The sequence below is a fragment of the Sphaerodactylus townsendi genome, linkage group LG12 (assembly GCF_021028975.2).
Source record: "Sphaerodactylus townsendi isolate TG3544 linkage group LG12, MPM_Stown_v2.3, whole genome shotgun sequence".
Taxonomy (NCBI): Eukaryota; Metazoa; Chordata; class Lepidosauria; order Squamata; family Sphaerodactylidae; genus Sphaerodactylus; species Sphaerodactylus townsendi.
The window spans coordinates 19,467,191-19,487,623 of record NC_059436.1 but is presented as its reverse complement, the minus strand read 5'-3'; the positions used below and the strand labels follow the sequence as shown (position 1 = coordinate 19,487,623).

Sequence of the window (20,433 nt, the reverse complement as noted above, 5' to 3'; positions counted from 1 at the left end):
AGGTTGAGCACTGTGTGAAGAGGCTGTGAAGAGGGCCAAAGAGGTAACTTGACTTGAAGGGCAGCAGCAGGGGATTATCAGCAAACTGCCCCCCCCCCCCATCTTGGAATCTGGATGTTATGCCCCTATTAATACACCCCAAGATCATACTAGCATACTGACTGCTTTCACCTCCTGCATATGAGCTCCCAAAGGCATCTGGTGGGCCACTGCGAGTAGCAGAGTGCTGGACTAGATGGACTCTGGTCTGATCCAGCAGGCTCTTTCTTACGTTCTTATGGGTGAACAATGGAAAGGCATGGAACAATGAAAGGACCGCTTGCTGCGGAATACTGTTGCAAAACACAACACCTGTCCTTCTGGCATGCCTCATTTTATAAACCATGTTCCTCAGCCCTGCCTGCAATACAAACAGAGAGCAAAAACCACATTGTTACAGCAAAATCCATCCGCCCCACCAAAGTCCAAAGTTCCCATGTTAGGAACAATAGAATGCAGGAGAATTTGTCATTCCTCCAAATGCCCAAACCCAAGTACCACCGGACCACCTTTTGAAAGCCCCACCTCCAAGAACCAGTCGCTAAATACTGGAACAATCGCAGATCTATAGAGTTGCCTGGTCCCACTAATTGGGGGGTGGGGTAGGGTAGGCGGGTGAAGGTGCTAAATCCAGACTGGCAAACTTCTGGTGATCTGGGGCTGGAGTGTTTAGAAGTCAGAGAAGAAGAGTTTGGATTTATACCCTGCTTTTATCTCCTGTAAGGAGTCCCGAGGTGGCTTATATACTCCCTCCCTCTCCCCACAACAGATACCTTGAGAGACAGGTGGGGCTGAAAGAGATCCGAGAGAACTGTCACTAGCCCAACGTCACCCAGTAGGAATGTAGGAGTGCAGAAGCAAATCCAGTTCACCAGATAAGAGTCTGCTGCTCATGTGGAGGAGTAGGGAATCAAACCCAGTTCTCCAGATTAGAGCCCACCTGCTCTTAACCACTACGCTATGCTGGCTCAATGTAACCGAACCCCAATGGACCAACTATTTCTCAGTTCTCCTTCGTGATCCTGCTAGCACATCTGATATATGGGAGAAACTGGACGGGGACAACATTCCGTCATGGCCATCTCCTACACTAGAGGACATACATCATTTAATTCATCAATTAAAGAAAAATAAGGCCCCAGGTCCGGACGGGATCCCTGGCGAGGTATTCTTGGAACACACTGACTGGTGGGCCCCTATTTTAGTCAAGCTGTTCTCCTTCATTGACCAGTATGGAATAATTCCTGAAACTTGGCTCTCATCAATTATTGTGCCAATCCATAAGAAAGGACCAACGAACAGACCAGAGAACTTCAGACCTATTAGCTTACTATCAACTTTAGGGAAACTCTATGCAAAATATCTTGAGAGCAAACTAAAGACATGGCAAAATAAAAAGCAAGGATTATAGGTCCAGAACAGGGTGGATTTAGAGCCGGGAAATCTACAATTGACCACTGTCTCACTCTCTCTTTTCTTGTGGACAAATATACCAACCAAGGACAAAAGAAGCTATACGTAGCATTTTTGGATCTGAGTAATGCCTTCTCGACAGTGTCTCAGGGACCCTTCTCTATCCAAACTAGACCAAATGGACAGGTGTGGATCCTCGCTTATTCATGCTAATTCGGAAATTGTACAGTGCAACCTCCTGCCAGGTAAAATTGAACCATTCAGGCTCACTCTCCAACAAAATACCTACCTCAAGAGGAGTCAAACAGGGGTGTGTGCTGGCCCCGCACTCATTTAACCTATATATAAAATGACCTGCAAGACTATCTCAACACGGTAGAAGGACATTCACCGTAAAGCAGGGAGGCCATCCTATTCCATTGCTACTGTATACCGACGATACTGCTATTCTATCGCGAACCAGAGTTGGCCTTATGAGATATTTAGTGCTATTCTTCAACTACTGTGATATAAACGTAACTGTGCTGTTAACTAATGAAAATCCAAAATAGTAGTTTTCTCAACTCGCTGGAAACAGATGACATGGAAAATAAATAACATCCATCTTAATCAGGTCAAATCTTTTAAATATTTAGGCCCAAATTTCCAATATAATTTCCAGTGCGGTCACTACAAAGATCTTGCTCTATTAACTTCCTCGGGAAAAGGCTGCTATCAGGTATCGCCCAATTCTATTATGGGAAGGGTTTTCAATCCATCATTGCTGCCCTGAAGATTTTCCATATGACATCCTTTAAAGACTCTTTACGGGATCCCCATATGGATCAATGCTTTCAACTCAGAAATTGATCTAATCCAAGCATCATTTCTGAGAAGAGTAATGGGAGTCCCCAATAGTATCACCTTCACTACTCTGTGTCTTGAATGTGGACTATCCACAATTGAAACCCTAGCTTGGATTTTCACAATAAAATTCTGGCTCAAGATCCACTTTAGATCCAAGGATGACGACATTACCATACACCTACTTAAAGATAATTACGTCTCCAAATGGGCCAAGGCAATTACCAACAAAATTAGGAGCATTGGAATAGATCTAACTGTCCTTCAAAACAGCAATGAGAACTTTATCTTCTGCCAAATCAAAGACAGACTGAAAGACCATGGTGAACGGCCAGGCTTTCTATTCATCCAAAAATTCCAGTCTGTTCCTTCCTCGAGCTTTGGGCATCCTTCCCAAGCATGGAGCTTTAGCCAATTACCTAGCAGCTACTTTTACCAAGTTGCCCACCGTCGGGCATTTATGTTAGCCAGATTCAACAGTCTTCCTTCTTCAGCCTCCTACCAACGGAAGGTATCACCAAATTCTAAAACAACAAAGACACCGTCGCTAGGCTCCATTGACTCTCTTACCCATGTCCCTCCTAGAGTGTCAACAAATGCAGATACTGCGTCTCAGATTAATTCACCCTTTACTAGTGGCGAGGAAAATTTCTAACTCTACTGTTGCCATACGTTTTCTTCTTGGAGATTACAATGCTCATACAACACGTATGGTAGCTCTATACCTGACAACCATTTTAAAGTGCTAATTTATTCCCATTTTATTACTTTTAACTGTATTTTTTAAATATATATATATATATTATACCAGTACACTAAACCAAATTGGTTTTTTATTATTTGGCACAGAATCAAATTTTTAAATATAAAATATGATACATAAAACAAACGTAGAACTTCTTATAAAAGATAGGTATCGTCTCCAATCTGTCTAATCTGCATGGTAGGATACCTATTGCTGTATCATTTTGCTTTTAACTTGCTAAACAGATCTATTTTTATTGCAATTTTATATTGGATTGTATTTTTGCATTGATGTGTAGGGGTATTTGTTGTTGTTTGCTCTGGCTGTTTCTTTTTAAAAAAAGGAATCTGAAGTGATTTGAGCCCCTTGGGGTCAACCGTCAGGTTATGTGATCTGTTTTCTTGCTGCTGAACTATACTTGAGACTGAAGAATGTGTCTGTGTAAATCTTGATCTATTTATGCCTATTAAAGGTTAATAAAGATAAAGCTATGCTGGCTCAGTGAGGTCCAATACCATGAACGCCCCCATTTCCTCTGATTTCTGCAGTCTGGAGGTCAGATGGCACCCCCAACAGTTCTGCAACCAAAGTGCCACAGGCGAAAGGGCACGTGGAAACAACAGCAACCCAGAACTCTTTCTTATTTTGATGTATTGTGGAAGGCTTTCACAGCCGGGGATCACTGGGGTGTTGTGGGGTTTCCGGGTTGTATGGCTGGGATGCTACTGGAACACAGCCATACAGCCCGGAAAACCCACAAACACTCCATTTTCTTGTCTGGCTGTTGTGGGCTTTCCGGGGTGTGTGGCCGTGGTCTGGTAGATCTTGTTCCTAAGAGGAGGGAATGTTTAGTGGGGTACATATTGTCCATGTCCCAGGGTGGGGAATCAGTCAGTAAGTATCCGGGTGGAACTTGCTATTCAAATTGGTTCCTCACCCTGGGACATGGGAAGTATATACCCCACTAAACATTCCTTCCTCACTGGACACAGTCTGAAGATGCCAGCCACAGATGCAGGCGAAACCTTAAGAACAAGATCTACCAGACCACGGCCACGCATCCCGGAAAACCCACACCAACCAGCTGAGTCTGGCCGTGAAAGCCTTCGAAACATCCCACTTTCTCATTTCCTTTCTGCAAAGGAGGGCAAAGCCTGCAATGCAACCCCCCTCCAACCCCTCCCCGCCTCCGGCGCCCAGGGCCTGCCCTACTTCCTCGGGGTCGGGCGCGCAAAGACGATTAAGGGCGAAAGTGGGTCCGGGTGTGTGTGTGTGTGTGTGTGTGTGCGCACGTGACTGGCGCGGGTTGGGGCAAGCAAGAGCGGCTGGCCGGAGGGAGCCTGGCATCGCGCGCGCGTTGGCCCAGAGAGTCGCCCGGCTGCAAAGCCTGGGGCCCGTGGCGCGCGCCTGACCCGGGAGAAGCTCGCCGGGCTGCTGCGGGGGGCGGCGCGTCCGATTGCGCATTCTCCCTCCTGGCGGCGGCGCCCCGCTTTGCAGCCGCGGCCCCGACTCGAACATGGCGACGGGGCGAAGCTGGCTGCCGCTGCTGCTGCTGTGGCCACTGCTGCTGCTGGCCGCCCGGCCGGCCGACTCGCGGGGGAGCCTGAGGATCCGCGCCGCCCGGCCTCAGGATCGCGGCTGGGCGCTGCTGCAAGCGCGGGGCCCCGAGGACGCGCCGCCGGCCGAGAAGGCGCGCAGCAGGAGGAGCGCCCCGCAGCCGGAGCCCATGAAGGTGTACGGACAGGTGAGCCCCCTGGGCCAGGTGCGCCGCCGCTTCCTCCTCCTCGCGAGGAGCCCCCCGGAAGGTTGCGGGTTGGTGCAGCGCGGGCTCTCCAGCGGGAACGTCACGCGGAATTTGGGGTTGCGGGGCAGGCGTGCTCCTCTGAAGCGAGCCCTCCCTCTTGCACGCTCTCTCTCTCGCCCGCATTTGCGAAGGGGGATTTGGGGGGCGGCCGGTGGGGCAGCCTCCACGTTGCGAGCATCAGTTCTGCGTTTGCTCGGTTCAAATTCGGCGCTGGGGTGGCGGCGGCGGCGGGGGAGGGGGGCACCTCGCAACCCCTAATCTTGCAATCTGGCATCTCGCTTCTGCTCTGCCTGTCTCCCTCCTCCCGAGGAATTGCATCTTCCTTTATTCCCCCAACTGTTTCTCCGTTTTGCCATGGGGGGGGAGAGAGAGAGAGAGAGAGAGAGAGAGAGAGTCGCCCCCTTGGATGCCTGCCCAACTGGCCAATCAAGGAGGCAACTGGACTGGGTCCGGCGGCTGTGGCAGTGACGTGGGTGGAAAATGGTCCCGTTTGGTGAATCTGGTCACTGCCACAGCCGCCGGACCCACCAGTCACCTGGGCTGCAACGCATGCGACCGCTGCCTCCTTGATTGGCAAAACGGAGAAACAGTTGGGCAGGCATCCAATGGGGGGGGGGGTGGGGGGGGGGGGGGTTGGGGGGGGGGGGGGGTGGGGGGGGGGGGGGGTGGGGGGGGGGGGGGGTGGGGGGGGGGGGGGGTGGGGCGACTCTCTCTCTCTCTCTCTCTCTCTCTCCCCCCCCCCCCCCCCCCGCCGCCTTCAGTCATCTCCAAATAACTTTACTCCGGCCAGGCAGGAGCCCCCATTTTGCTCTTGCATGGGGGCAGGCAAGGCCAGCCTTCAAAAGAAGCCCCTAGTACAGATTTTGGGGTTTTCCTGGAGCCATCCTTGACTTGCACATTTGCACCCTGAAATCCAGAGGGAGGGGAACAGAAGGAACTTCTGCAAACCCTGCCTGGAGGTGAATCTGGGCAGCCAGGGGTCCTTGCGAGCTTGATTTGTGTATTTCGTCTTTTTGGAGCCATCAAATCCAGCTTGGATCCTGCTCCCTGCTCCTGAATCTTCACCTGGTGCGCCTGGCTCTGGTGTCATCCTGCTGGTGTCGCTCTTTGTACCCCCTGTGACCTGTGGATGACCCAAGGCAGCCAGCATGGCGGAGCGCCCTGGTTTGTGTAGAAGGGGCTTGTTGTCCTCAAAGACTGACCCTCTGGTTTTGTATTTTATTTCAGACGGCTTTAACCCACTTTTCTGCCAGGGAACTCAGAGTACTGTAAATCGATCTCATCCTTTATTTTCATTGGTAGGGTAAGCTCTTCTTGGTAGATGATGAATTTGAACCCAGCTCTTCTGTAGCATCAGTGTGGGTTTGTGGCGTGTTGCATGGTGTGGAGTAGAACCTCCACTTCAGACTGACCCCCATGAGGATAACAGTCCCTGGATTAGTTGTTTGCTTCATTTAGGCCCTGCTTTTCTCTCCAGCTGGAACCTAGAGTGGTTTACAGCATTCTCCTGAGCCCACCAGGTGCTCAGGAGCAGCAGCAGCAGCAGAAGGCCATTGCTTTCACATTCTGCATGTGAGCTCCCAAAGGCACCTGGTGGGCCACTGTGAGTAGCAGAGTGCTGGACTGGATGGACTCTGGTCTGATCCAGCAGGCTAGTTCTTATGTTCTTATGTCCTGTTTTCCTATTATCTCCACAATAACCTTGCAAGCCAGGTTAGGATGAGGGAGATTGACAGGCCGACGGTCACCCAGCAAACTTCCAGGGCACAGTGAGGATTCGAAGTTGGATCTCCCAAAGACCCTAATCCAGTACTCTAACCACTACACTACTGTGGACCCTCAATTGGGTACTAGTTGTCCTTTTCCTTGTTTGCAGACCTGGGATTGGCAGCCATCTCTCAGGAGAGTCCATTTTCAGCTATCGTTACTTGGGAGCAAGAGGGGATAGCATCGTTCAGCATGGCTCTAACTTTAATCCTAAAAAGACTTGTGCTCTTTTAAATCTACTGGCTTCAACAGATTTAAGAAGATGTAGGTCTGTTTAGGATTGCGTTGCATACCATTTGAAACCTCTGCAGGGGGGAATTTCCCTGACCTGTCATAGATAACTGGAGGCTTGGAGGCCAAAACCGACCCTTGGGAGCTTTCCCTCTGACCCCCAGCATACCCCTTGTATGGAACTGTGCATATATGTGTGTACATGCATGTTACATGCCTGGGACCCTTGTCCCACCTCTGCTGAAGCGCAAGCAGAGAACTGCCACATGAACAGCAAAAGGACCCCTTTCCTCCATATGTTCCCCCCATGCCCAGAAATGAAAGCTGTGGGGCCAGAATTGCTAGTGTGGTGTAGTGGTTAAGAGCAGGTGCACTCTAATCTGGAGAACTGGGTTTGATTCTCCCCATCTGCCACTTGAGCTGTGGAGGCTTATCTGGTGAACCAGATTAGCTTGTGCACTCCAGCACATGCCATCTGGGTGACCTTGGGCTAGTCACAGTTCTCTCAGAACTCTCTCAGCCTCACAGGGTGTTTGTTGTGTGGGCGGGGGGGAGGGAAGGGAAAAGAGATTGTAAGCCCCTTTGAGTTTCCTTACAGGAGAGAAAGCGGGATATAAATCCAAACTCCTCCTCCTCTTCTTCTTCACCACTTGGGGAGGGAGGGGTTAGAGAGCCCTTTGCTGGCTTCTGCCAGTTACTGTAGAGAATGAACGTTGCTGCCCTTGCGTTCATTGAGCAGTTTTTAAGTTATGACCCCTATCTGTAGTGACAGGCAAATAGAGGGATGTCCAAAGTTTCCTGTTAAAGAGAGCGGCAAAGAGCTCTTGAACCCCTTCTCCTCCAGTGTGAATGCAACAGGACATCAGGCATCACAATGTTATGCCTTCATTGTGGAAGGACCACTAGATTCAAGTCCAGTGACACCGTAGAGACCACCAATATATTCAGTATATGATCCTTCAAGAATCAAAGCTGTCTTTGTCAGACAGTCAGAGCTTTGATTCTTGAAAGCTTATAACCTCCAAAACTTGCCTGTGACCTGCTACTGGACCTAAAACTAGCTGTTCTATTGAAGAACAACCTGGTTATCCTCTGTTATTTGTGGAAGGAACATACGAAGAGGCTGTTTTGCTGGTTTCACAGCAGGCGGAGAAAGAGGAGGCCTTTGCTTAGAAGAGCCTTTTGCTTCTGTCGCCTCATGGCAGAGAGCTGCTCAAGTGTGTAATATGTGTGAGCCCTCGCATGCATTCATCAGGGTCTGTAGCGGTCATTTTTAGCCTCCAGACCTTCCATTAGCTTCTTCAGATCAGGCAAATTCCATCTGCATGAGAGACTTGCATTTCAGAGGCCTCCACGAACGATGCCCTATTATTATCTCTTCACAGGCTTTCACAGGTAAAGATCCTTCAGAAGGAAAGTTGGCAGAGGACCTTCCTTCTCAGAGAAGGAGCGAGGGTTTGTGTTTCCAAGAGGTGCTGGCTAGGAGATTAACAGCAGTTGCAGAACAGTTCTGATCTGGACTGAAATCAGAGGTCTCTGCAGTTCTGATCTGGTGCTGAGTCCCTGTTTACAAACAGCACCACTGTTTTTTTGGAAGAAGAGTTTGGATTTATATCCCCCCTTTCTCTCCTGCAAGAAGACTCAATCTCCTCCCCCCTCACCCCCCCACAACAAACACCCTGTGGGTGGGTGGGGCTGAGAGAGTAGATCACCCAGCTGGCATGTGTTGGAGTGCACATGCTAATCCGGTTTCCCGGATAAATCTTCACAGCTCAAGTGGGAGAGCTGGGAATCAAACCCGGTTCTCCAGATTAGAGTGCACCTGTTCTTAACAACTACACAATGCTTCCAAATTTGCCCTGCTTTTGGCCTGTTCCCCAGCCTCCTACCCAGTAACTTGGATTGTGTTTATCTGGCTCGTTTTTCAGGAAATAATTTTGGGTGGTCTTTTCCGGCCTCTTTTTCTAGACAGATGTCATTCTGGACCAGTTACCCGCCTGATCTTATTTGCGAGGTAGTTGTACAATGTTAGTTCCTGCTACATAGTGTTTGATGGGATGTGTAGTTTAGTGTTTCATTGCCTTACCCTCTGAATCAGTTTGTCGTTTGATAGCTTTGTTTGGACCACACAACTATGTGTTTGCAGAGCAGATTGCAAACGCAGAGGACCTTCTGGCGAGGACATACTGGCGAGGTTTGCTGCAAAATGTGACAAAATAGTTTGGAACCCAAATGTTGCCTTGTTTCCCCTTCACCCCACTCTGGAAATTGTAGCTGTTGGTTTTGCTCTCTTTGATAAAAGGAACTTTGGGGTAGCAGAACTGGTCCAAACAGAAAATGCATGGATGGTGAAAAAGGAGAGTTTGGATTTATATCCCACCTTTCTCTCCTGTAAGGAGATTCAAGGTGGCTTACAAGCTCCTTTCCCCTCCTCTCCCCACAACAGACACCTTGTGAGGCAGGTAGGATGAGAGATTTCTGAGAGAACTGTGACTAGCCCAGCAGGAATGTAGGAGTCCAGAAACACATCTGGTTCACCAGATAGGCCTCTGCCACTCAGGTGGAGGAGTGGGGAATCAAACCCTGTTCTTCAGATTAGGATGTGCACTCGGATCCTAAATATGCTGTTTACATACACTTGCATGCTGAGGTCATGTAAGGTTACCAGCCTACAAGAGGGGCTTAGAGAGTCCCCAGATTTGCAATGGATCTCTAGACTACAGAGATTAGTTCTTCTGGAGGAAATGGCTGCTTTGGAGGGTGATGTCTGTGTAACCTCTAACTGTGGGTTCTGTGGGGCAGAACTTGGAATGAGTTTGCAACAACAAATTTTAAAAACAAAACGGTTTACTTTCTTAACATATAACATCAACATTTAACATCACACTTCAAGGTCCTGTTCAGGTTGCATTTTCAAGTCCTTATATTTACAGTCTACTGATATGGCCAAGTCCATTTCTTCTTGCAAGTGGGTTGGCTCCTGAAGACTCCAAGGGCTTGGTGAACAGGATTCAACATGGTGAAGGTTTCCAGGAGAACTCTCACCCATTACAAACATAAAAAAGAACCCTGAAACAATAAACTCCAACATTTACAACATAGCAAAAACGAACAACTACCTTCCCAGTAGTTCCCAACAATATTGCAGTTTACCTTAACAAGGTGTTAAGGGCTTATACAACCAAGGTCCGAGTCTGGTAGCCTTGTCTCCTCCAACTACATGAGGTCTGCTGCAGCCTCTTGCTGCTTTGAGTCTCCACCCCTTACTGGGTCAACCCATTTTGAGCATGGGGGTTACATCTGCAGCATTATACTCTGCTGAAGTCCCCTCCCCAAACCCCATTCTCCAGAAATTCCACCCCCAAATCCCCAGTATTTTTTGCAACCTGAGCTAGGAACCCATGTGGAGTAGGCCTGCACAATTTGTGAACCATGCAGATAAGCATGGTCAGTCGGCCATGTATTGTTGCCTTCCAAAAGAAATTGATATCTCCTGTTTTTGACAGTCCTGAGACAGCAGCAATATCATGGGGTGTCTGGAGCTGACGGCTAACCTGATGGGCTTCATTGGTGGACCATGAGTCAGGAAAACCAAATCTTGCTCTTTCCTTCCCTGTTTGTGCAGGGTGAGGTACTAGATCGTCGTCCCTGTTAAACTGATTTATAGCAGCTTGACTGTACCAGGAAGTGCTTTCAGAAAGAAACGTTCCCGCATTCAAGTTGTTACTTGTAACAGACATGGGGTTGGGAATGGAACAAAAGTGGACCCAGGGTGGGGTTCTGTTGGAAACAACCAAACTCCCAATTAGCTTTTGGCAGTCAGGGAGGAAGACTCAAACTGGAAGATTCAGGTGCTCTGCATTCATATTGTGATCCATGTTTATGTCAATGTAACCCTGTGGCAGCGATGTGTCTGCTTTTGTCAAATCCTGGCTAGCTTGACAGCCGGCGTGGTGTAATGGTTAAGAGCAGGTACACTCCAAACTAGAGAACTGGGTTTGATTCCCCACTCCTCCACCTGAGTGACAGGGGCTTATCTGGTGAACCAGATGTGTTCCCGCACTCCTACATTCCTGCTGAGTGATCTTGGGCTAGTCACAGTTCTCTCCCAACTCTCTCAGCCCCACCTACCTTACAAGGTGTCTGTTGAGGGGAAAGGAAGGGAAAGGAGCTTGTAAACCACCTTGAGTCTCCTTACAGGAGAGAAAGGTGGGGTATAAATCCAAACTCTTCTTTTCTTCTGTGGCTCAATGGTAGAGCATCTGCTTTGGATGCACATGGTTCCAGGTTCTATCCCTGGCATCTGCTGTTAAACTGATTTGCCAGCTGGTGGTTTGAACGATCTCAGTCTGAGACCCTGAACAGTAGGTAAGACTGGCCTTGATAGACCAACAGTGGTGACTGAGGATGTTGTTGTGAGAACACATATCTCCACTGATCTCTTCAGTAAGGGGATGCTAATAAGAGCTGCCAGAACAGGGCCTGAAGACTGGTTAAAAGGCCTATGATTCTCTGTGTCTGTGATTCTTTGTCTGGTCCAGTATGTGGCAATGGTTAGAATGACGGATGGAACAGATGGCGCCCAGGCTCAAATTCTTACCCAGCCATGAACATCACAGGCCAGTCACACTTTCTTAGCCTGGCCTACCTCACAGGATCGTTGTGAGGGTGAAAAGGAGGAAGGAAGAATAATTTGCTCTGTGTAGGAAGGGTGAGATTAAATTTAGATGCACGCATAAACCTATGTTAGCCAGAATGACTCCCATAAATGCTGGGGAAATATTGGACAATGTATTGTCGAAGGCTTTCACGGCTGGAATCGCTAGTGTGTTGTGGGTTTCCCAGGTTGCATTGCCATGTTCCAGTATCATTTTCTCCTGACAGTTCGCCAAATCCTCTGAAGATGCCAGCCACAGATGCAGGCGAAACATCAGGAGAAAATGCTACTGGAACATGGCCATACAACCCGGAAAACCCACAACACACTAAATATTGCGCAGTTTGTGATGAAAGGGGAACGCTGATCAGATTGAATTAAGCAAGAGAACAGCTTTTGCTCTCTCATTTTAAACAACTTTAAATAATTATTTGGTGAAGGCAGCTTTGTGAGCACAGTGAAAATTGATTTCTGCATTTGCTGTGAACCGTAGTTAATTTTAACCTAATTTGCTGGCTTGTCAACCGTGGGGTCTTTCCAAGAACAATCAGGCCTTATCATCTGAGCATCCCGTTTTTCTGCATGGCATGTTCTGTTTGGCAGCTAATGACTTTAGGAGTGCAGCGTTGAACATTAAACTTCTGCTTAGCTTGGGCAATATTTTTCCTTATTGCTGTTCAAGAATTAGCATATTCCGGGTGAGTTGTTAGCGCTTTTCTTTCATCAGTGGGCTGATGATTTATTGTCTTAATTATCCCGACAGGGAAATTGAGGCTTGAGAGGAAATGATTATTCAGTCTGAGGCCACCCAGATGATGTGGTTTGAAGCCACAGGTTGGAATCCCCCCAGAAGGAGACAGAAGTTCAGTTATTTTCCCTGCATTTTTCCCCTGCTGTGCGTCTGAATGCAAATATCCTTCATTTTATACTCTTAATTGATACTGCGCCTTTTTCTTCAGTGGGGGCCCAAAACAGCTTATATCCTTCTTTTCGCCTCCATTTTCTCCTCACAACAAAACCTGTGATGTGGGTTAGGTTGAGAGGGTGGGATTCGCCCAAGGTCACCGTGAGCTTCCATGACAGTGTGGAGATTTGAAACAGGCAGTCCCAGATACTAAGTCAACACCAATCACTACAGACACTGTATGTAACCAGTCATTTTTATCTTGATTTTTAGTAGTTTTGTGGTTCCAAAGCGTTTATTGGATCAGTGATTGGTATTATGGGCTAGTGTAGACCCTGGTTGCACATAGATTCTCCATCCTGGTTTCCCGGGCTTGCTTTTATTGAAGAAGAAGAGGAAGAAGAGTTGGATTTATATCCCCCTTTCTCTCCTATAGGAGTCTCAAAGGGGCTTACAATCTCCTTTCCCTTCCCCCCTCACAACAAACACCCTGTGAGGTAGGTAGGGCTGAGAGAGCTCAGAAGAACTGTGAATAGCCCAAGGTCACCCAGCTGGTGTGTGCTGGAGTTCACAAGCTATTCTGGTTCCCCAGATAAGCCTTCACAGCTTGTGACAGAGCGGGGAATCAAACCTGTTCTCCAGATTAGAGTGCACCTGCTCTTAACCACTACGCCACTGCTGCATCCAGAGGCAGGCAATGGCAAACCACTTCTGAACATCTCTTGCCTTGAAAAGCCCATGGGTTTTGGCTACAGCTTGTTGGTTTAAAAACAAACAAACAAGCATTGCATCTACATTGGTGCAAACTGTGATGGAGGCAAACAACAGGTTGACCCGAAACCACAGTTGAAAAGGGTCTGCATGCTGTGGGTTCCATGGCATCTTCTACAGCTGGATCTAACCTGCAGATCCATGGTACAGTTGGCAGTTTGTGGCCACGCAGCATAACTGAGACTTTTTCATTCATTTATTTGTGGATAACAACCAGTCAAACCATAAAAATAAAAGATAGCCGAGACTATCAAAATCTCTTTCATGGGAAATTTGTCTTTGTCTTGCACTTTCCCTCATGGCACTGGGTTAAATTGGAGCTGTTTGGGAAAGTTGAAACCAAGTAAGCGAAGCTGAGGTTTGGGGCAATCCCAGAACTCATGAGCATTCCCATGAGCTTTCTGGCATGTTCAACTCCTAAATGTGGTTTGGAGATCTGGAATGTTAAATTCCTGCATCAGGCCAATGAAAAGGGGTTGGTTGAATTCTCAGTGGTTATTTGCATAGACCTACCCCTTTATCTGCATAGCCCTGCCTTGGATTATGTTAGGGGGGCCGGCCCGGGAGGACACAAGGCACGTCATCACCCCTTCTCCCAGAGTGAAGGCTTTTCCGGTGAGACGGGAGAAAGACTTTCTTTCTTAGCTCTGTGTTGCGATTGTTGCCTAACCTGGCAGGTGATATCTGCCAAGACCTGCCTTTGCACCGGCATCCGGCAAGTGCTTCCGTTCCATTGCTTCAAAGAGAGAGAGGCAGCCCGGCCGTCATTCAGATCTGGGATGGATTCGTTACATAACAGCAGGCTTCCGCCAGTATTTAGACTTTGACTGGCGTGACGATTAATTATGTTCTGTTCTCTGGAGGAAATGGACTAACGAAGGCAGTTTCGACGGATCCATTGACATTGTTACGCTCCCTCACTAATCGACCCGCCAGGCGTTGAGTCCATACCTTTTCTGCCAGCCTTCCCAAGCATCCTTGCAAACAGGTTCAAATGACCAGACCTCTGGGACACTCATACCTGCGGGACTGCCCCAAAGAGCCCTACATTTGGCAAATGACAACTGACCGGTGGTCTCTGGCTCGAAGACTGTCCTGGTGGAACGCTCTGTCAAATGAGATCTGGGTCCTGCAGGATCTGTTAAAATTCTGCAGGACCTGTAACACAGAGCTGTTCTTCCAGGCCTATGACTGAGCAATGATGGATCTTAAGTAGTCTGGCTTCCCCTTCGTTTTCCCCTTCCTGTTTCCTTTTTCCTTCCCTTTTATTTTTTTGCTGTGGTCCTTTCCTTTTTTCCTCTTCCATTTCTGAAAGTATGAGTGTGATCCCTGGGTGTGATGAAGGGCCTTTTTATTGTAATGTTTCCCCCCCCCCCCCCGGGGGAATGTTATGGCTCCAGAGGTCACATGGTATGCTGTGTTTGTTTTAATATTGTTTTATTGTAAGCCGCCTTAAGCCCATTGGGGAAGGAGCAGTCTAAAAGCCAAATCAGTCAGTATGCCAAGCCATGCAAGCTATTTACGGCACGCTGACATCTTGAAAAGGGGGAGAAAAATAAGCAATTTTCTTCCATTTTTCAGTGTTATCTTTTTCTGGTTGCTTTGGTGTCAGCTTTTAAGCCTGTTCTACATGTCCAGTGAAAGGAATCAGTACAGTTCTGAAGAGGTGTGGGAGATACTGATTCAGGCTGCTGGTAATGCATCGTATTTTTGTATGCTCTGTGTGGAAAAGTCCCTGCAGGTAGAAAACTAGCACTTCAAGGAGCAAGCTGGGATAGAACCTTTCTCGGATAAGAGTAATCATCATGTTAGTCTGTTCTATCAAAATTAAAACAGGACTCCACGCTGTGCCACAGGTGGAAGCCCATGTTACTGTGATATGTTGCTGAGGATGTTAGCCACAGACCCAAGCCACACAACCTGGGAAACCCACAACTGCCAATAAAGTGGGACCTTTGAGACGAAAAAGCTTTTATTTCAGCATAAGCTCCCAGGGTCTATTTTTATGTTTATTTTTACTCTTTTTTTTTTAGATGCAAGGAATATTTTACATGGGAGAGTGTTAAAAAATAAAACCTTCCTATCTGCAGTGTGAGGTGGTTCAGTTCATTCACCAAGCATAGAAATCATTAAAAGGGGATTAGACAGGTTCGTGGCCTATCAGTGGCTACTAACCATGGTGATTAAAGTGAACCTCCACATTCAGAGGCAATCAACCTTGGAATACCAGTGCCAGGAGAATGGCCTCAGCCTCTGTGTCCTGTTTGTTTGGACCTCCAGAGTAACTGGTTGGCCATTGTATGAGACAGGATGCTGGACCAGACCACTGATCTGATCCAACGGGGTGGTTCTTATGTTCATAGAGCCTTGAGGTGCCCCATGATGGGTGGAGATGTGTCTCAGTGGCAGAACTCTGGTTTCGGATGCAGGAAGTCCCTGGTTCAATCCCTGTCACCTCCAGTTAAAAAGATTTCAGGCTGCAGGTGCTGAAGAAGACCTTTCTTGTTCTTCTGTTTCTTCTGCTTCTTGAAAATGAACTCCATTACTTCACTTTCATACCACTTTAGAATAAGAAAATGAATTGGGTACAATGCTAACTTTTCACTTGTGTAGGATTTTTGCCCCATCTCACCTACCACCTATAAACACTCAGGTCTCATCTGGGAGGTGGGATGCAGTGGAGCAGGGATGTGGAAAGTTCTCGTGGTACTTTGGATCCAACTCACAAGATCCAACCTGCGGTATTGATGCCATATTTGCAAAATTATGAACCCTTGGATGAATTTTATTATCCCAACTGTGCAGCCTCAGCTGGAGTCCCCAGCTTCTTTCTGCTATGCTTCCGATTCCTCTTCTTAGCTGCTGAAGGCTGCTGAGTCTCTTGTGTTTTCTTTTTTTTTCTTCAAACAACTGAGAGGGTTGGGTTGGGTTTCTGTTCAGATCGTATAAATCTTTTGCCTTTTACTAAGAGCTCTCCTTGAAAACCTCTGGATAGACACAGTGCTGACGTCGCTTGCCCAAAGGCCTGATTCTGTGTGGGTAGAAGAAGAAGAAGAGTTTGGATTTATATCCCCCCCTTTCTCTCCTGCAGGAGACTCAAAGGGGCTGACGATCTCCTTGCCCTTCCCCCTTCACAACAAACACCCTGTGAGGTGGGTGGGGCTGAGAGAGCTCTGCATTGCTGTCAATGGGGGTTGCAGGCTGGGGGGGCACATTTCTGAAGGCACAGTCTCAACACTTTCAGGGTCTCATCAGGAGACTGCCCTAGTGATACCCGCCAGGTTTGGTGCAGTTTGATTCAGGGGGGCCAAAGTTATGGACCCTCAAAACTGTAGCCCCCATCTCCTATTAGCTCCCATTGGAAACAATGGGGGATAGGGGCACCCCCTTTGGGAGTCCATAACTTTGGACTCCCTGAACCAAACCTCACCAAACTTGGGGGGTAGAAGAAGAAGAAGAAGAGGAGGAGGAAGAGGAGGAGTTTGGATTTATATCCCCCCTTTCTCTCCTTGTAGGAGACTTAAAGGGGCTTACAATCTCCTTGCCCTTCCCCCCTCACAACAAACACCCAGTGAGGTAGGTGGGGCTGAGAGAGCTTGGAGAAGCTGTGACTAGCCCAAGGTCACCCAGCTGGCGTGTGTGGGAGTGCACAGGCTAATCTGAATTCCCCAGATAAGCCTCCACAGCTCAGGCGGCAGAGCTGGGAATCAAACCCGGTTCCTCCAGATTAGATACACGAGCTCTTAACCTCCTACGCCACTGCTGCTACCTTCATACTGTGTAACTGCACACGTGTTTGATGCACATCCAGTCTGGGTTTTATCCTTTCCAAGCAAGTGGCTATTCACATGCCCATTTTAAAGGGGTTTCATGACAGCATTAAACAAAAAAGGGTGAAGACATACATTTGAGCCAGGGAAGTGGATCAGAAGAAGTCGTAAAGCCACATTTTGTGGACTGTTTTTTAAAATACATAATGACACTGTTTATTGGTCTTTGTGTTTTGTAAGGGTTTTAGGAGATGAAAAACGTCTGATAATGTGTGGGTTGCTGCTTGTGGTTTTTCCTTCTGCTATCGCATTCCCACGTGGGTCACTGTTCAGACTTCCCCTGAGGCTGATAAACTTTGTGATTCATGATGAGGATTTGCCCACATCCTTTCTCAAATGTTTCCAGTGCTTGTTGATCGGTATTGCATCTTTTAACAAAAGAAAGGAAGAAATTTTTCCTAGTTCCTTGGACTTGCATGGTGGTGCACTTTTACAGACATGTAGCATTGATGTGCCTTGATCCGAGTGGGCCAGGACGGAATGATCTGGTCTGATCTTGGATGCTTAGCAGGGTCAGGACTTGGATGGGAGACTACAAGCAGAGGCGAGCAGTGACAAACCACTTCTATCCATCTCTTGCCTGCAAAACCCTACTGCCACAAGCAATAACTTGTAATAAAGAATGAGAGCCAAGAGGAAACAACTTATGTCGACAAGCACCCAAAAATAAGACCGCACACCCCAAGCAAAAGAACACATGCAACAAACATGCGATGAAAAACTGCCAACACAGTTCAGCTGGAAAACCAGGTAAGTCCAAACGTGATGCGGTTCAATATGGATAAGTGTAATGAATGACCACAGGGTTCTCCACTGTCGGTGGATTCTTGACACATACATAGGATGGAATGATCTGGGTCTTCTTTCTGTTTTGCAGCTCCAAGACTGCTTCATTAGCATCACAGTTATTTAAGCCTGCCCGTTTTTGAATATTTTAGCCAATATTAGAATGGCTGAAAAGAGGTCCAATACACTCCAGGCTAGGCATTCAATACGCCTGGTAAAAATATGCTCAGCTGTCTTGGAACTCCTTTAAGCCATTGGCTAAAATATCCAAGAATGGGTAGGCTTAAATAATTGTGCTGCTGATAAAGCTGTCTTGGAACTGCGAAATAGGAAGAAGACCCAAATTGTCCCGTCCTAATATGTATGGGTGAAGAATTCACCTACAGTGGAGAACTTTGTGGTCATTTATCACTGATATTGAAATGCATCACGTTTGGACTTACCTCGTTTTCCAGCTGAATTGCATCGGCATTTTTTCCAGTGCATTTTTGCTGCATATGTTCTTTCTGTGGACGTGTGCTACCTTGTTTTTGTTTGCTTATCGATATTTGTTTTCTCTTGACTCTTACTTGTTATTACAAGTTACTGTTGCAGCAGCCTTTGTGTGGCTGGTTTTTTTCCTTGTGTTTGGTTCCGAATGCACAACAGTTTTGCCTTTTTCCCCTTTAAACCCCTGGGGCACCATACAGCAGATGTGACTTGAGGTCACTTTTAACCAGCAGCGATAATGGTGATTAATCTCTGCTCCTCAAGGAGCGTGAAGTTCCAGGGGTCAGGACTCTTGGAGGAGAGAGTGCTGGAAAATTAGGGCAGTTTTGTAATACTTGCTTTAAAATTCACTTTTAAAGAAACAAACTGTGACAGCAACGAGGGCTTAGCCGTTCTCTCCTTTCACTTTTTTACTGTGTGGGTTGACCCAGGAACTCAGAGCAACACGGGAATTAGAAGGGTTTTTTTAAAAAAAATTTAAAAATGAAAACTTGGTAGCTAACAAATCAAGACAAAAAGAAAAGCACAGTGTAAAACACTTGAAAAAAAAGCGGTCAACCTATACTTACACAATGCCCTAATACAGATGGATGGCTGACAGTCATAGTAACTGGAAAAAGGTAACTTGAGCATATACAGAGTTCGGTCCGACAGGGATTTGTGCAGCAAACATAGAAAACAAAGAAGTACTGATACACTTATAATCATTAACTAAATAGAAATCCTGTACTGGGCCTAGTGACCTAAATGACCCAGTCAGCTGTGGACACATGACAGAATTTTCTAATATCTGAGCAAACATTCTGCTCTTTAAAAGTACCCCCACTTTTGGAATGATCTCAGCTGAATTCAAGTTTTAATTAATAGAAGAGGACCCTGTAACCTTGGGGTAGATAAGCAGCACCTCATTTATCATGGCAATGCTGGGCAAAAGAATTTACACAGACACCGAACTACACTTAGAAACAAGGTTAACTCTTTCTCCACATGAACAAATGTACATGTACAGGTAGAGACACCCTTGGGTGCATGACAAGTGCTGGCAAGTCACTTCTGATATATGGTGACCCTATGAATGAGTGGAGAAACCCATATTCAGATCGCTGTGAAAGCTTGTTGGGTGATCAGGGGCCACTTGAACACTCTCATTCCTGACCCTGGCTAGTATTTGGATGGAAGACCCCCAAAGAATACCAAGGTTGTGAATGGTAGACCATCATGGAAGAACTCTTGCCTTGAAAACCATGCAGAGTTGCCATAAGTCAACTGTGACTAGATGGGGAAAAAATGAATGAATGAATAAATGACTTCCAAAACATTCTACCCTTTATAGCACAGGGGTCAAACTCACGGCCCTCCATCATCCTCTGCCAGCATGATGCTGGCAGGGGATGATGGGAACTGTAGTCCATAACATCTGGAGGGCCGTGAGTTTGACACCTGTGCTTCATAGCCTTGTTCAAGTCTTGCAAACTGAGGGCCGTCTGTGGCTTCCTCGATTGAGTCAACCCATCTTGTAAAGAGCAGCAAAAATGCCCCTCGTCAGATTCCTGGCGCCCCTGTGTCTGCTTTACTTGCAGCCGATTCAGCAGATCCCCCTCTGCCATATTTCACGTTTATTTACTTCATTTATACCCTCATCTTTCCAGTGTGGTGTAGTAGTTAAGAGCAGGTAGACTCTAATCTGGAGAACCCCATTTGATTCCCCACTCCTTCACATGAGTGGCAGACTTTTATCTGGTGAACTGGATTTGTTTCCCTGCTCCTCCACATGAAGCCTGCTGGCTGACCTTGGGCTAGTCACAGTTCTCTCCAAACTCTCTCAATCCCACCTACCTCACAAGGGAGGGAGAGGAAGAGGAAGTTGTGGGGAAAGGAGGGGGAAAGGAGTTTGTAGGGTACCTTGAGTTTCCTTGCAAATGAGGAAGGCAGGGAATAAATCCAAACTCTTCTTCTTTCTCCCCAGTGGAGAGAAAGGCTTGTGACATTCACATATCTATTTCACCCTCACAACACCCCTATAAGGTGGCTTTGGCTGACGGTGTGTGACTGGCCCAAGGTCACCCAGTGAGCTTCCAGGCAGAGCAGGGCATCAAACCTGGGTTTCCCAGATCCTAGTCCGACCCCTTATCCATGCGTCACACTGGCTGTCAA

At 47.3% G+C, this 20,433-nt stretch overlaps 1 protein-coding gene and 1 long non-coding RNA gene across 2 annotated transcripts in view; one reads left to right on the top strand and one right to left on the bottom strand.

The window, feature by feature from the left end:
- The first annotated feature begins 4,351 nt into the window (after positions 1-4,351).
- SORL1 (sortilin related receptor 1) overlaps positions 4,352-20,433 on the top strand; it is a 114,180-nt gene continuing 98,098 nt past the window's right edge. Inside the window, 1 exon segment of the mRNA XM_048512467.1 lies at positions 4,352-4,784. Within this exon segment, the coding sequence (XP_048368424.1) occupies positions 4,557-4,784 (228 nt within the window). The 5' untranslated portion in view covers positions 4,352-4,556.
- LOC125441683 lies at positions 12,943-16,092 on the bottom strand. The gene is made up of 3 exons (XR_007245885.1): positions 15,973-16,092; positions 14,709-14,710; positions 12,943-12,954 (listed from the first exon to the last, which is right to left on the bottom strand). It is a non-coding gene; the product is annotated as an uncharacterized LOC125441683 (long non-coding RNA).